Source organism: Protomyctophum bolini, assembly GCF_963924005.1.
Source record: "Protomyctophum bolini genome assembly, chromosome: 14".
NCBI classification, from domain to species: domain Eukaryota; kingdom Metazoa; phylum Chordata; class Actinopteri; order Myctophiformes; family Myctophidae; genus Protomyctophum; species Protomyctophum bolini.
The window spans coordinates 17498288-17512937 of NC_137875.1; the positions used below are offsets into that span (position 1 = coordinate 17498288).

General features: G+C 40.7%; 1 protein-coding gene across 1 annotated transcript; it reads left to right on the plus strand.

Moving 5' to 3' along the window:
- Positions 1–1706: 1706 nt before the first annotated feature.
- Positions 1707–12171, plus strand: psap (prosaposin). The gene is made up of 14 exons (XM_080782589.1): positions 1707–1869; positions 5724–5857; positions 6013–6087; positions 6537–6662; positions 7494–7703; positions 8239–8382; positions 8513–8569; positions 9473–9640; positions 9763–9855; positions 9992–10175; positions 10261–10424; positions 10913–10993; positions 11127–11234; positions 11363–12171. Exons 1-14 carry the CDS (start codon positions 1836–1838, stop codon positions 11396–11398), a joined length of 1614 nt encoding a protein of 537 aa, XP_080638715.1. The 5' UTR covers positions 1707–1835; the 3' UTR covers positions 11399–12171.
- Positions 12172–14650: the final 2479 nt, after the last annotated feature.

Genomic DNA, 14650 nt, shown 5'->3' on the forward strand with positions numbered 1-14650 from the left:
GCAAGAGTAAAAAGCCAGAAACGGGAAGAATGATTGTGTTTTGGAACCAGATAAAAGTTGTTTCACTTAAAGTCAAAAAGTATTTTCACAAAAGGACTCAGCAGGTGAAATAATAAAGATTAATTCAATCCAGAGAGAAAAGATGGCCCTGAACATACGATTTGTCACGTTACCGCAGTGAATTCTTTTGCATTTGACCCATCTCTTGGAGCGGTGAGCCGCAGCCTAGGGTTGGATTGATCACCCAATCCAACCCATTGATGCTGAGTGCCAAGCAGGGAGGCATTGGGTTTTTTTCACTATATTTTTATTTAGTCTTAGTCTTTTGAATAACACACCATTTGGTCTTAGTCCTATTTTAGCTCTAGTCCATACTCCATAGCCTAATGCACTTTACTGCCGTTGCATTTAGGCTATGGGACTGTTCTCTTTCCTGGCTCGCATGAAATGCAGACCAACCTCTCCTCTGTAGCGGTTTGTGTAATTAGAAAGCTTACTTTCCTTAGTGGACGCACTCTGAGACCCCCACCACACATATACACATATAAAATGTACTTTTAGGCCAGAAAGGGATTTGTTTTTACCGGAGGAAAAATCTTCTCTATGAGGGTTTTCTCTTGGCAATATTGGTAGAGGGCGCAGTGGAGTAACGAAGCATTTTTGTCCCGGTGGAAAACAAATCCCTTTCTGGCCAGAAAGTGCATTTTATACGTGTGGTGGAGGGGAGGGAGGCTCAGAGTGCGTCCACTAAGGAAAGTAGACTTTCTAATTACACAAGACGCCTTTGTATTGGTGAGTAGGTAAAACGTTCTTAATATTTTCGCTACAGAGGAGAGGCTGGTCTGCGTTTCATGTGAGCCAGGAGTGGAGAATAGTCCCATAGCCTAAATGCAACGGCAGTAGTCCTATTTAGTAAACCTTAGTCTTTAGTCTTAATGCAATGTTAATTTTGCCAGAATTAGTCTTAGTCTTTTGAATAACACACCATTTAGTGACAACATTTTAGTCTTCGTCCTATTTAGTCTTCTGAAAAACCTTAGTCGACTTAGTCTTTATAGTCTTAGTGAACAAAATGATTACTGCCCTGCCAGGGATCAAACCCCAACCTCGCAGTTTCAGGGCCAACACTCTAACCACTAGGCCACTGTGTGATAGAATAACTCTCCAAAGGTCCATTACAGCTCGTTGTCAGTCTTGTTGGTGTTTTTTATCAGCTTTAGATCAAACGATATCCTTCTATGTCAAAGTTTTATATTTGACATGCATAATGACAGATCATCAACATCTTGAGGCTACTGCAATGTTGATTCAACACTATACAAAATTATACACAATCAGAATCTAACGTACTATTGATTATAAAATATATTAACAACAATGTTCGTAATAGTTGCGATGGGTTAAATGCAGATTACACATTTCACATGAAAAAATACCACAAAATCAACTCAAGGGGACTAATTATTATGATTATGATGAAGATGTAGATGTATACAATCTGTCAGGATCAACAGGATCATATGGTACGACCATATGACGCTAAAAGGATAACACAAAAAGCTATAAGTATAAGGTCTTGTTTTCATTGTGATCCCAATCCCATGTATTCAATTAATCAAGACAGACTTTACAGACAGGAGGTGAGGAGGACAGAAGGCTGTGAGTGACGTCACAGGTCATGTGACATGAGTCATCATGTGACAGTGTGGTCATCGTCAGAAAAGCATAAAAACAAGGCCTCACGCTGCGCATTGCAGACAGAAGAACACGACGTCCTCCTTCAGCCAACAACAAACTGAACAACAGCGAATAAAGACGCCAACAAAACAGCAGTCATGCTGCTTCTAGCTCTGCTTTTCGTCTCGTCAGGTAACGACGGCCAGAAACGTAACGTAATGTTGTGGTGTTCACTGTTTATTACTTTGTCACTGGTGTTTTGCTTTGTAATGGTGCTTCTCATTTAAGTGCGGAAGCGTTTGAAACCTTTTTCGTATTGCGGTGCTGTGCAGCAAAAACGGCAGATCTACAAGCTCACAACGGGTTCCACCGGAGCCGTTGGGAGTTTACAGATCTGCGGTTTTCGTTAACGTTTTGATAAACAACATCAACAATGAGGTCACATCATTGCTAACTTTGACTAGTGTAGTGTAGATGACAACATGCCACTTGTTTCACGTTATTTGTACTGGCGACAGACCTGTTTGTGTTGGTCACTTTGCACTGATAACCATTTAGCCTACTAACGTTTGATTGCGTGTTATCGATAGCAACACGGCTAGGCTAATTAACTGGCTGTGCTAACGTACGTAACGCCCCAGGCCCCCATCACATAAAGAACGGAGATATGATGTCCTCGGCAATTAAGAGACTTATTTAAGTAACTATTAACTAGGTGAGATATTATACATCCCAATGCTTTGTCTCGTCTCTCGTACCTGGCTGTTTTCCCGAATCAGTTCCTGGAACAAAAAAATAATTCGGATGTTTCTTCATTGGGGGTTAAAGTAGCCTTGATTACATTGATCGAGACTATCATAGATGTGTTTTTCGAGTTTGACATTACGAAAGTAAGGCAGACTATTCAATTCATCTATGATAATCTTGATCAAAGGCTAGGGTTTAAGCCTAAACTATAGGGTTTAATACATAAATTACAAAAACATTAAAGGTAGTGTAAGTGATACTTTTTGGTTAAACCAAAAGTATTTTTTGTATTTACCCTGGATAAATGAGTAAATAAATAGTAATAGTAATAATTATTATAATGATAATGGGGAAAAAAGTAAAGCTCGCCTCTATTCTATAGTATATTCTGATCATTGAGTGTTTGTTCAGTAACAGTTCAGTTCACTTCTGTAGACTTAGATAGCATTTGAAACAGACTTATAGCATGTTATGTAGACAGCACTAGAATTGCATTGTATATAGTCATAGCACGCCATAGTACATATGTATAGCATAGTAGTATATATGTAAAGTTTATACGTATAAATTTCATTATATAGATATTCCACTGTTACTTTCTTAGCTTACGCATGTTTCATGATGAATGTTTTTATGTGATGTATTCCCATGCTTTTGTTCTTGCTTAATGTAAGTCGCTCTGGATTAAGAGCGTCTGCTAAATGCCTAAATTGTAAATTGTAACAGTCCCTGTCTCAAACTCAATGTCAGCACCATACAGGGAGTAATAGTTGAACAGTAACTAAAAAATGCAGAAGTGTAAAATGTGATCTAGTTTCAATTCATCTTTTCACTGAAGGTCACAGCACAGGTGTCTTATCTTTGTCACATTCTTCTGTGGAAAGGAGTTTTGTTCGATGTTGTGAATTTATCTCCTAAAATTGCCCAGCTAAAACATACTGGTATGATGATGTAGGTGACTGGGAGCAACTATGCTGTTTACAATGCAACTGTGGGTTTTACTTTGACATGTTTGAACATGAAACTGCAATGCGTTTCATTCATTGTCAGCAAACAGTAGCACTTTAATGCAGGGCATTAGCACTATCGGTTCCTGAAATTCATGGGATTTGCTCTTTGTGTGTCTGTATATAGCACTTATCTGACTGACCTGGCAAAATAATCTTTAGTCAAGTCCTGTCCTTTGCTCCCCAACTCAGCAGACCCAACCTGTATTTACATGGCTGCAACATTGAATCTCAGAAAAAGTAGGCCAGATACTTTTGTTGAGCAATGCGTTTCCACAGTTCTAATCTTTTGTGCTGCACAGTAGCATGTGATGAGTTGAGTTCCTCTTCCTCATAAAGTTTAGGCTCATGTTTGGCTTTGCATTAGTCTCATAAATGGATGTTTGTTGCTGAGTTTCCTTTGCGTAAGTTTGACCTGCTTTGTGTGAACTTTGTTGACCTAGTTGCCAGGACAAGATGAATTCAACAGTCTTAATGGGGTTTCTTTCTAAATCACTTAGGAAAGCAGCTTATGCAACTTTTGATGTGGTCATCTGTTTTGTCCCCTACTACACTAGGCACATACTCTTAAAGCCGTGCTATGTTTTGGCCTTAATGTTCACCCCAGAATAGGGACACTAAGGTTCAAGTGGTTATTTAATGCTGTTAACTTTTAGGTTGACGCTAAGGTCTCAGAGGCACCCGAAAAGTAAACATCCATTCCATTGTAAAATGATAGGTACAATTTGAATTACCGAAGTGTAACGCTCATTTATTATTGGTTTGGGTTGTGTGATACAAAATGTCATACCTCAATTTTATGCCAAATACCTACATGGTTATGAATATGACTATAGTATGGGTTCACACTTGTTGTTTTATATTATGTGTAGCAATAGTGATAACAGCAGTGCACATTATAGGTAAACTTTCCACAGACCACTTTCCACAGACCAGCAGACAAAGTTCAGGTGTTTAGACAGATATTTCGTGTTGTGTTTAATTGTTTATAGACTGTTATAGACTGTTGTGTCCACTCACACGCAAATGAGCACTTGCCCGGTTGGGCAACCTGATGGCAAACTCCACCTGCCCGGAAGTTTTGTTTTTTTTACCCGGCAGGGGCAGGTGGGCAAGTTGACCCTTACGGCTGTATTTTGCGTGTCTTAAGTACCAGGTCTTATTCCCTAACTTGAGTAAACTAAATACCTGGAGGCGTGATCAATGCTCTTTGGCCACTCTGAATAGCCAAATGGCATTGATCATGCCTCCAGGTCTTTAGTTTACTCAAGTTATGGAATAAGACCTGGTACTTAAGACACGCAAAATACAGCCCTTAGTGTCAACGCCTGTTTGTCCTGGAAAGTGAGCGAGCGGTAAACCTTTTGCTGTGTATACCGTAAGTTGGTGGTTGTACGATTTCTTTGTGAGAGGATTTAACTTGGCTTTGTCATGAGGACAAAAGGCCTGTTTGGGAACGGCTTGCTTGTCGTTTTGTCTGACTGTACAAAACATGTGACTCACAAGAAGAAAGCGAGTTGTGGGAGGGGCCTGCACTGTATCTGTGTGGAAGTGAATATAATTAGAGAATGGGAAGTAACTCCCGCAGCATTTTGTTGGGAGGAGGGAGGACTTTGATGCCTGGAGTCTGATTGTTCCTTGTTACTTACACCTGTTGCATCTTGTCAGTCAGTAGTAATGACAATTCTAGGAGTCTGAATCCAGGCATTTTTAGCTCATGTTGTTTGTCCTTGCACAGTGATCTTTTGACATTACATTATAGTATACATACGTTATGCTGTCTTTCTGTTGACATCGATTTGAAGACAATTATTCCAGTTCCATTTGAATAACCCTCTTATATAACCTTTTCCTCTAATTATGATGGCCTCATTCCTTAATGACCTGGATGTCTAGAGTAGCAGACATAATACTATTATAGGTAGGTTTAGAATTAGAACAACTTGTTTGGAATCCATTTAACTCTTGGATATGTGAACTACCATGTTTTTGTTCGTTTTCCATTTATTTTAGAGAAAACGAAAGCATATTCATGATGAGAATCTGATGTTTACTTTGGTAGATTAGGCCTTTATCGGCTTTGGGGAAGTTGTGCAAGAATGAAACCAGTTTTATAACTTAATTAGAGAAACTCAAACAACAAACTCGCTGCAGATTTAGCTGGAGAAAAGCCTTGTTGCATGTTTTGTAGTAAAAAGTTGTTATTGCACTCTAGTGTTAATTTTTGTCCCATTTGAACTCATGAAAAGATAATTATATACAATACATGATTACTTTTATTTTAACTTTCAGCTGTGGCAACTCCTCTGCTCGGCACTGAGCAGTGTGCTCGTGGTCCCCCCTATTGGTGTCAGAATGTGAAGACTGCATCTATTTGTGGAGCCGTGGCACACTGCACACAGAACGTATGGAACAAGCCCCAACTGGTGAGCTCACTGCTGCTTGGTGCTTGCATTGATGCATTGACGCACTCCTGGATTTTCTGCCTGCCGTGTTTGTATTTTTTCATGGATCTGGCATACGCTTGAATCGGTGATGCACAAGTGATTGGTTACATGCATAAATGTTTTCCTCCTTACAGAAATCGGTGCCATGTGAACTTTGTAAGGAGGTTTTGACTGTGGTAGAACAGCTGTTGAAGGATAATGCCACTGAGGTGAGTGAGACCGGATGATCCTTCTCTCTGTACTGTTTGATGCTGCTTTTGCCTATTGAACCGGTACCTTTAACACTTCCTAGTGTCCATATTCTCCATAAGGAGAAAAGTGTCATATGTACTACCAAAAACCTCATCACGCCACAGCAATGATTTGATTGTCTTGAGCAAAGTATATATTAGAGGATAAAATGTGAGCAGAAAATTGAAGACACAAATTGTAATTGGCTGGATGTATGATCAATTCAACGTTATTTATATAGCACATTTAACTGAAATTGACAATTAATTATTTATTTTTTACATGAGACATGGACAACCGGAATACATAAACAAATTATATCGTATAACATTAACCCATTTTGGACTGAGGCCCATTCTAAAAATGCTTTCTAAATCCTGACCCAAGTTGTGTTGTCGGAAACCTTTCTCCAATGTATGTTTTGCAGTCTGAGCTCCTTGGATACCTGGAGAAGGCATGTCAGCTGATTCCGGATGAGGGCTTGACTGCAGAGTGCAAGGAGATGGTGGACAGCTACTACCCCATTCTCATTGGAATAATCACTGGAGAACTGGTGGGCAATAGCAACTTGGATTTGAACTCTTGTCTTGTATTCAGCTTCTTTAAATGGACTTGTAAAAATACCCGGGAAAGTGTTGACTAATGAAAGTGCTTCAACTTAACAGAGGTGACATTTTTGGTCTTTAGTGCATGGCAGAAGTTTGATGGCTGCTAATGGGCAGAGGATTACATTTGTTAAAGATAACCTTGACTGATTCTTCCTGCTATTTATTTGGTGAGTTAAACAGTTTATCCTCCTGAATTGGGCCTCATCTCAGACTCTTTAAGAGGAGCTTTGTGAGTCAGGGGAAGGCAGAAGAGGCTGAGAGGAAGTGTAGGCTGATTCGGCTGAATAAGGGCCATTGACTGGGAAGTGAGTCCAACACTAAAGGGGAACAGAGTAACCATTGTGTCATATAGGGCCTCTCGTGACTGATCACATCTGATATCTAGTAAGCTTTTTTTTTTGGTCTAACCTTTAACAATAATTCTGAAATCACAAGTTGAACACAAGCCATTGACCAATGTGCCCGTAAAGTATCTTATACATAGACAAAAACTGCTACATGTTGCCGTCATCTCAGCTATTTAAAGACGAGAATGACTCGTCATAACTGCCAGGTGCAGCAAAGAGACTCACATTGGCTTAGAGGATATGGCTTCATGTTGCAGCTATGGGGTTTTTATCTCACGTAGGGCGCGTACGGAAATGCGCCCTGAACGCACTAGTGTGCTCTATTGCCGTTTGTTTATTCAGTGCACTCAGTTGTTAACTTACTTGGCTTTCCTGTTTCATGAGCTCTCGGTGTCAGTTATTGATATGACCAAATCGTTTGTATTTTAGGATGATCCTGCTGTGGTGTGTAGCGCCATGGGTCTGTGTCGCGCTCAGCAGGCAGCCCTTGCCCAGGAAAAGGAGCAGCTTCAGTCCAATGACATTCCCCTGGTGGACCTGGCCCAGCGGGTGTCCCCCTTCATCCTCAATGTGCCCCAGCTCATCTACCCCCAGGACAAACCCAAGCCAGAGACACTCAAACAAGAAGCTCCACAACATGTACTGTACACTACTATATTAAACCACTCTTTAACTTTGCGACAAGGCTACTTGTCCGGTGTTTGAAAGCCAAATCAACAGCTTCAATTCTATGGAGTAACTGAACTTATGGATTTAGGAAGGTTTACATTTTAATACAGTATGAAATAATTACATTATAGACTAATCGCATGTCTAAACAGTGGAGGCACAGTGGCCATGAAATTCCATGCCTACATTTTTCACACATTGTAACAATGCACAAAACTGTCTTCACAAACCACTAGGCAGTTTGTTATTTTTCTGCACTGCCATATTGGCGCTTGTAGTGTTCATAGCTTCCATTTAGGAAGAAGGCTGAGCTCTACACAAATACAAATACTTCAGTACCATCACAATGTCACTGTTTGCTTTTAAGAAGTGCTGGATAGAAATTGTCAGTCTATCAGCATATATGGCCATCTACTGGATTATTTTATTGTCTTTTTTGGTGTGTATTGACTAGATGTGGTCCTAAATGGACATATGGTTAATTTACTTCTCATGCTGTCTGTAGGAGAGTGGTGACGTGTGCCAGGACTGTGTCAAGTTCTTGACTGATGCTCAGCAACAGGCGAAGGAAAACGAAACGTTTGTCACCTCTCTCATTGAGCGTCTTCAGAAGCAGTGTGATGTCCTGGGACCTGGCATGTCTGATCTGGTGAGTCCTGGCTCTCTGGGTTCTAGATGGAGTCAAAGATGCTTTCAATGTGATATTGCTGTTTTAAATGGAATGTATAATTGTGGTAGCTGTCTGCACTGTATACTGACCGTCCCTTCCTCCTTTGCAGTGCAAGCAGTACATCAGCCAGTATGCTCCTGTTATTGTTCAGCAGTTCATGTCTATGGTGAGTTGTCTCCTCAAACTGTTGCAATAAATGTTTAATTGAGCCACATGTGTTAATGTTCAAGTCTAATGCCCAGTGGGTGAGCATCATGCAGCACCTCATGGAAGCGGATCTGTCTTATGGCACCACCTTGTCTGCTGTTTTCAATTCATTCTCATCTTTAATAATTTAATTTCTTTCCCTTTGTTTTTTTTGCTTGTTCCCTATTTTTCTTCTATTCTCCACACCATTCTTCCATCTGACTTTCTGCACTGTTTCTCCTCCCTCTGCTCTGGGTTTTGTGTGCTGATCCCCAGGAACAGGTAGGACTCTGTGTTCAGCCAGCAGCCTCTTAACCCGTAGCTCTTGCTTCCTGTGCTGTCCACTATTAGTACTACTCACCCAACATTCTAGAACTGCATGGAACTTCTTATTTTTGACTTATCTGACCACTGTAGGAACTAGTTTCTGTTGAGCACCGGATCCAAAAACTACTGAAAGGGACCATTTCTTGTTTGCTTTACTCTTTGTATTGTTTTGCATAACAAGAAGGTTTGCATAGCAGAGGGATGGATGCATGCGTTTTAAATTAGTCTTGACTCTTTCCGTCAAAGTATGTGTTAAATTCATACTTCATATAATCGGATCTTAAGAGGCCAATCCTGAAGAAGCTGAACTGTTGTGGGTGCATGTTAAAATACTGCTGGCAAGGCACTAATTGCTGTGTTGGATATTTCTCATTAATAATAATGGTTGGAAACACTGCATGAATGCCTCGGTTAGTTTAACAATATTTAACTGTTCCTTAAGTTGCATACATATGGATCGTTTATTCTCACTTCATGTTGTGTGGCATGTCTAGTGGGCTGGGGTTTAGGCAGCAATAACTTGTTGTGTCTAATATACTGTCTGTTGTTCCCTCAGCCACCTAAAGAACTATGTGTCCGTGCTGGTTTCTGTACTTCTGAGAAGAAGTCTGTTCCCATGTTGAAACTGCAGCCTGCTAAAACTTTACCTGCTGTCAAGACGTTTCCTGCTCTGAAGATGACCCCTGCAATCAAAGTGGAGTCTGTTCCTTCCAAGCCTGCTACGGTAAGCCAGGGCTTTGAAGAAACTGTGGTTTAATGCCTGTTGTTCATCCATACTTGACTGATTGAGAGATGAGGCTTGTGTTATTTCCCAGACTTGTGATGTTTCTTTGGTCTGTGTTGTAGCCCATGGTTCGTGCCAGAGACTCCCCCCAGTGTGCCGTCTGTGAGTTTGTGATGAAGCAGCTGGAGGAAAGGCTGTCTGACCAGACAACGGAGGTGTGTTGTATGCAGCTCCATGCAATCTGGCATAGCCTGCAAGTCCCTTGCAAATGTTTACTGTTGAAATAGTTCTACAATGTTGTAGCTATTGCACTTTGCTTTCAAACTGAATCCCTCTTGTCTGTCTTCACAGGAGGAGGTGATCCATGCTGTGGAGAAGGTGTGCAAGCTGTTGCCTTCCTCTCTGACTGCACAGTGTCAAGATTTGATTGAGGCCTACGGCCAAGCCATCATTGAGCTACTGGTACAGCAGGCTGATCCTAAGACTGTCTGCACCGTGTTGGGGCTGTGCAAGGAGGCCAGCCGTGCCTACATCCGTAAGGACTCGACCTGATTTCATGACGCCTAATGCATGGACATGTTACAATTAGAGTAATTTGACTATTTGCTTTGCTCCTCTAGCTGAAATGGACCAGGCTCGCTTCAAGGTCGGTGGCTTCTGTGATGTGTGCAAGATGGCCATCCGCTACGTTGATGGCATCCTGGAGCAGAATGCTACCGAGGCACAGATTGAGGATGCTGTGAGAAAAGTATGCAACTTCATGCCCGAATCTGTCCGGACTGAGGTAATGATTGAGCGATGTGCTTGTATTGTACTTGTGATTTTATATATAGCTCCATTTCAATGAATTAGAATATTTTGTAAAAGTTAATTTTCTTTCATATAATTCAAAAAGTGAAACTTTAATATATTCTCAATTAATTGTGCATAAAGTGAAGTATTTAAAACATTTTTTTTTCTTCATTATGGCATACAGCTCTTGAAAATCAAAAAAATCCTATCTTAATGAATTAGAATATTTTACGAGACCACTCAAATGTTGTTGTTTTTTTAAACAAATCTGATGAAATAATTTCTTCAATAGTAGCCCAGACCAAGTATTAACTGCATACATTAATATACTTTTCAGATGGTCGACATTTGTCGTTTAAAAAAATCATTTTTTTAGTAGTCTTGTAAAATATACAAAATATTCTAGTTCAGTGAGATGGAGCTGTATTTTAAAATACACATGCATATTATCTCCAGTATAATCATATCCTGTGTCCACAGTGTGACCAGCTGGTTCAGCAGTATGAGCCAGTCCTTGTGCAGCTGCTGCTTCAGATGCTGGACCCTGACTTCGTGTGCATGGTGAGGGCTGCATTCTGAAGAAATACTGAATTATATGCAATTCCCAAATTATGTTTTAACCAATATTGCAATCCTGCCTTTCTGGTCTAGAAATTGACCCTGTGTTGTGTGTGTTGATTCTGGTATCCCACAGAAAGTAGGAGCATGCCCTGAAGCTGTGCAAAGGCTTCTTGGAACAGAGCAGTGCAGCTGGGGTCCAGCGTTTTGGTGCAAGAACATGGTGACGGCATCACGATGCAATGTGAGAACTAAAAGCACACCAGACGGTTAATTTTATACAGTGTATATATGTATTTGTATTCCTGGATTGAATCATAAAATCTGAGAAACGTTTGCATCCAGTCTAACCAGTTTTGTTTTGCATTGCAGGCGGTGGCTCACTGCAAACGTCACGTGTGGGTATAGAAGAAGACGAGCTCCAGCACAAACTGACAACTTAGGGAATTAAAAGAGAAAATAAATAGCGCTGCTCTCCAGTTTTAATACATTTGTCTTTTCTTTTTTAAATGAAATGGACTTAATGCAATTTGTTTGAATGGAGATATGGGGAAAGGATCTGGAGTTTTTTTCTCATGGTGGAAGGAGGGGGCATATAAATGTTTAGAGGCCTAAAGGCTCAGTCTATTTTACTTGCTGCTTCACTCCTTGCAAGTGAGACGAGTCTTCCCATTAGGTTGAGTTGCATCAGTTTGGCTGGAATGATTTATATTGTTTCTTGGTTGTGTGTGACACTGTTTGTGACTGTGTGTCCGTGTGACTGACTGTGTCACTGTTTTCACACATTGCACGAAATGGATGAGATAATTGTTTGCTCTGCGTCTTTTAGACTCTCCTTCCTGACTTAACTGATTGCCAACGGACCTTAACTTCTCAGATTGTTTATTAACAATGCCTGGTATTGGTTTTAGCAGCACGTTTGATTCTAGAGCAAGTTAAATTTATTTTTTGTGTGAGATCTGAAATCTTGTATGCGTGTGTAAGGAGCTAGTTTAGTGGGGTGAAGATGAAACCATGTACCCTCTAGCTCGCCTCTCCTTGTTTGCACTCTTCCACTCATTTTGTAAATCAAATGTATTTCTAATGTACTGAAAGCATATTGTTCAATCATTGCTTCATGTCCTGAACCTGCTGTCTGATCTGTACGATTTTTAACAATTGAATTAAAGTGATCAAAATCCGCTCTGGCTTAATTTATTTGTACTTTGTGAATGGATAAAGATATTTGTAAAGACTGTACAAATATCCATTTGGGATTTGTTTTTTCTTCACTTGTTGTGCAGTTAATATCCCGACCGGGTCAGCCAATGTGCTGCTTACTGCTTTAAGAAGCAAGTAAATAAGTCTGCCTCCTTCAGGCTGTAAATTGGTTTATGAATTATATCTAAAATGTCCAGACTTCCCCAATATGTTGTATTAAAGAATCACCACAATGTCGGGCATAGCTGAATGAGGTTGTAACCATAGACTTATATGGTTGTAACCAGCACTTAACTGGTAAAACGCTATCAATTTGTTTACCCATGGTTTGAAATAACCCCTGTGGTTTCCGAGGCTACCAATGGTGCAGCCATGGGCTCTGGCGCCCATTGCCGTCATCAAAATTGGGCAAGTGGGCAGGGCCGTTTTTAGCCCAATGCCAATGAGTTTTTATTTTTTATTCTTGGAATGGATTCTGCATCACCCTTGTTTGACATGGCAGATGCTACATATAATAAAGCATGATGACATTTTGAATATTTTGCCTTCAATCGGTTGTTAATGATATGGTCACATGTGGCAATTATGAAAATTGCTGGGGACCCATACAAAACATTTCTAACATAAAACGTTGGTGTACTCAACATGCCTGGGTTCACATCATGGGGTTCACATTCTGGCAAGTGGAGGAAACTAGAAATCTAGAAACCATTACATCAATCTGACGCTAGATGGCAGACTAAACACACAGAAAAACAGGCTGATCCTGTTTGGGTTCTCTCGTATCCCAACAAAAGTGGCGCTGTTGTGCCAGAAACAGAGAGAGAGAGAGAGAGAGAGAGAGAGATAGTGTTGCACTGTTGCCTGCTAATTACAGAGAGAAAGAGATATTGTATAACTATCTCTGACAGAAAATGCACAATCTTAGTTCACACGGGTGTGATTTTTTGTTGAGCGCTGCACTGTCTGTCTCGGCTGGCTAACATGTTATGCATCCACGTCAGTTTGCTTGATAGTTTATAGTTGATTGTTTGATAGAAACTCCAGAAAATGAAATCCTTCCTTCTGAAGTTCTTCTGTTATTATGGAACAAGTAGGCTATGAACTGAGCAGCGGCGGTGGATCAGGGGTAGAGTGGCTGGATGCAGTTCGAACCCGGGCTCCCCCAGAGTTAGTGTCGAAGTGTCCTGGCTTGAGCAAGACACTGAACCCCTAATTGCTCCTGATGTGCATGGTTGGTGCCTTGCATGGTTTCCGCCGCCGGTGTATGAATGTTTGTATGAATGGGTGAATGTAATGCACATATATGTAAAGCGCCTTGGATAAAGGAGCTATATAAATGCACCATTTACCATTTGACTGACTTGAGCAAATCTGAACCTAACTTTCTAAGTCAATAAAGAAGTATGTAGCATGGGAAGGTCACTAGTCTGTATCGTCATGCCCTCACTTGCTATGACAAAAGGTAACACCCTCCCCCCACATTTTGCTGGGCCCTATTTATTTATTTATTTGCAATACTGTTGTAGGACTATTCACACAGGCCAGGGTCACTGGACACTACAGTCACACTGTCACAGTGGCCTGAACCCGACCCTCCCAGGGATGTTTCCAGAAGCTGATAAGCTGTCTCTGTTCTGTGGGAAGAGAGGGGTCTCGTACGGGGTCTCGTGTCTTTGAAGCACATGCAAATTGTCCTAATAAAATGTTTCGCGTACACGGTAGGCCTAGAATGTGACTGACTATGTATCCATACCCAGAAATGAATCGTTTTAACAGCCTATTACACGAGCCCAACTTCATCAGTAGCCTGATGAATTGAAAATGCATGGAGGAATGGACCTCCCTGATAAACATGTCTTTAATAGTGCTTTTTCGGGTTTTTATAGCAGTCTTTGTATTGACCTGTACTTTCTTTGAACTGTATCCTTACAAAGGGTGAATAACATTTTCAATCAATCAATCAATCAATCAATCAATCAATCAGCCTATTGTGGTGGATAGACAGTACACTGACTGAACAGTTATATTAATGACATTTATAATTCACTGCGTTCTTGCCCGTGTTTTATATGGTTGTTCCTCTCACCTTAATGCAATGCATAGTGTGTTACCTTTAAGAGTAAAGAAACACACCTCCGAGGTGTTGACTTAGTTACCGGTTGACGTATTTACTTATGCGACAAGTTTGTTGTCCTCTCTCTCTTTTTCTGAAATAAACGGAGTGCCACCATCGTTGGCTTTTCCAATCCGAGAATAAATCTCCCTCTTCTCTCTGCCTACACCGGTCCGGCACTCCTACACTATAATCAAATGTATGGTATTGGTGCTAGGCCTAACAGTTATAGGACGTATAGTTATGACCTAACCATAGGCAATAAACTCGTCATGCATAAAAGCATTGTTATGATCGTATAGTCGCATTCATGAAATTGAAAGCGATAAACGGATTCATGACAA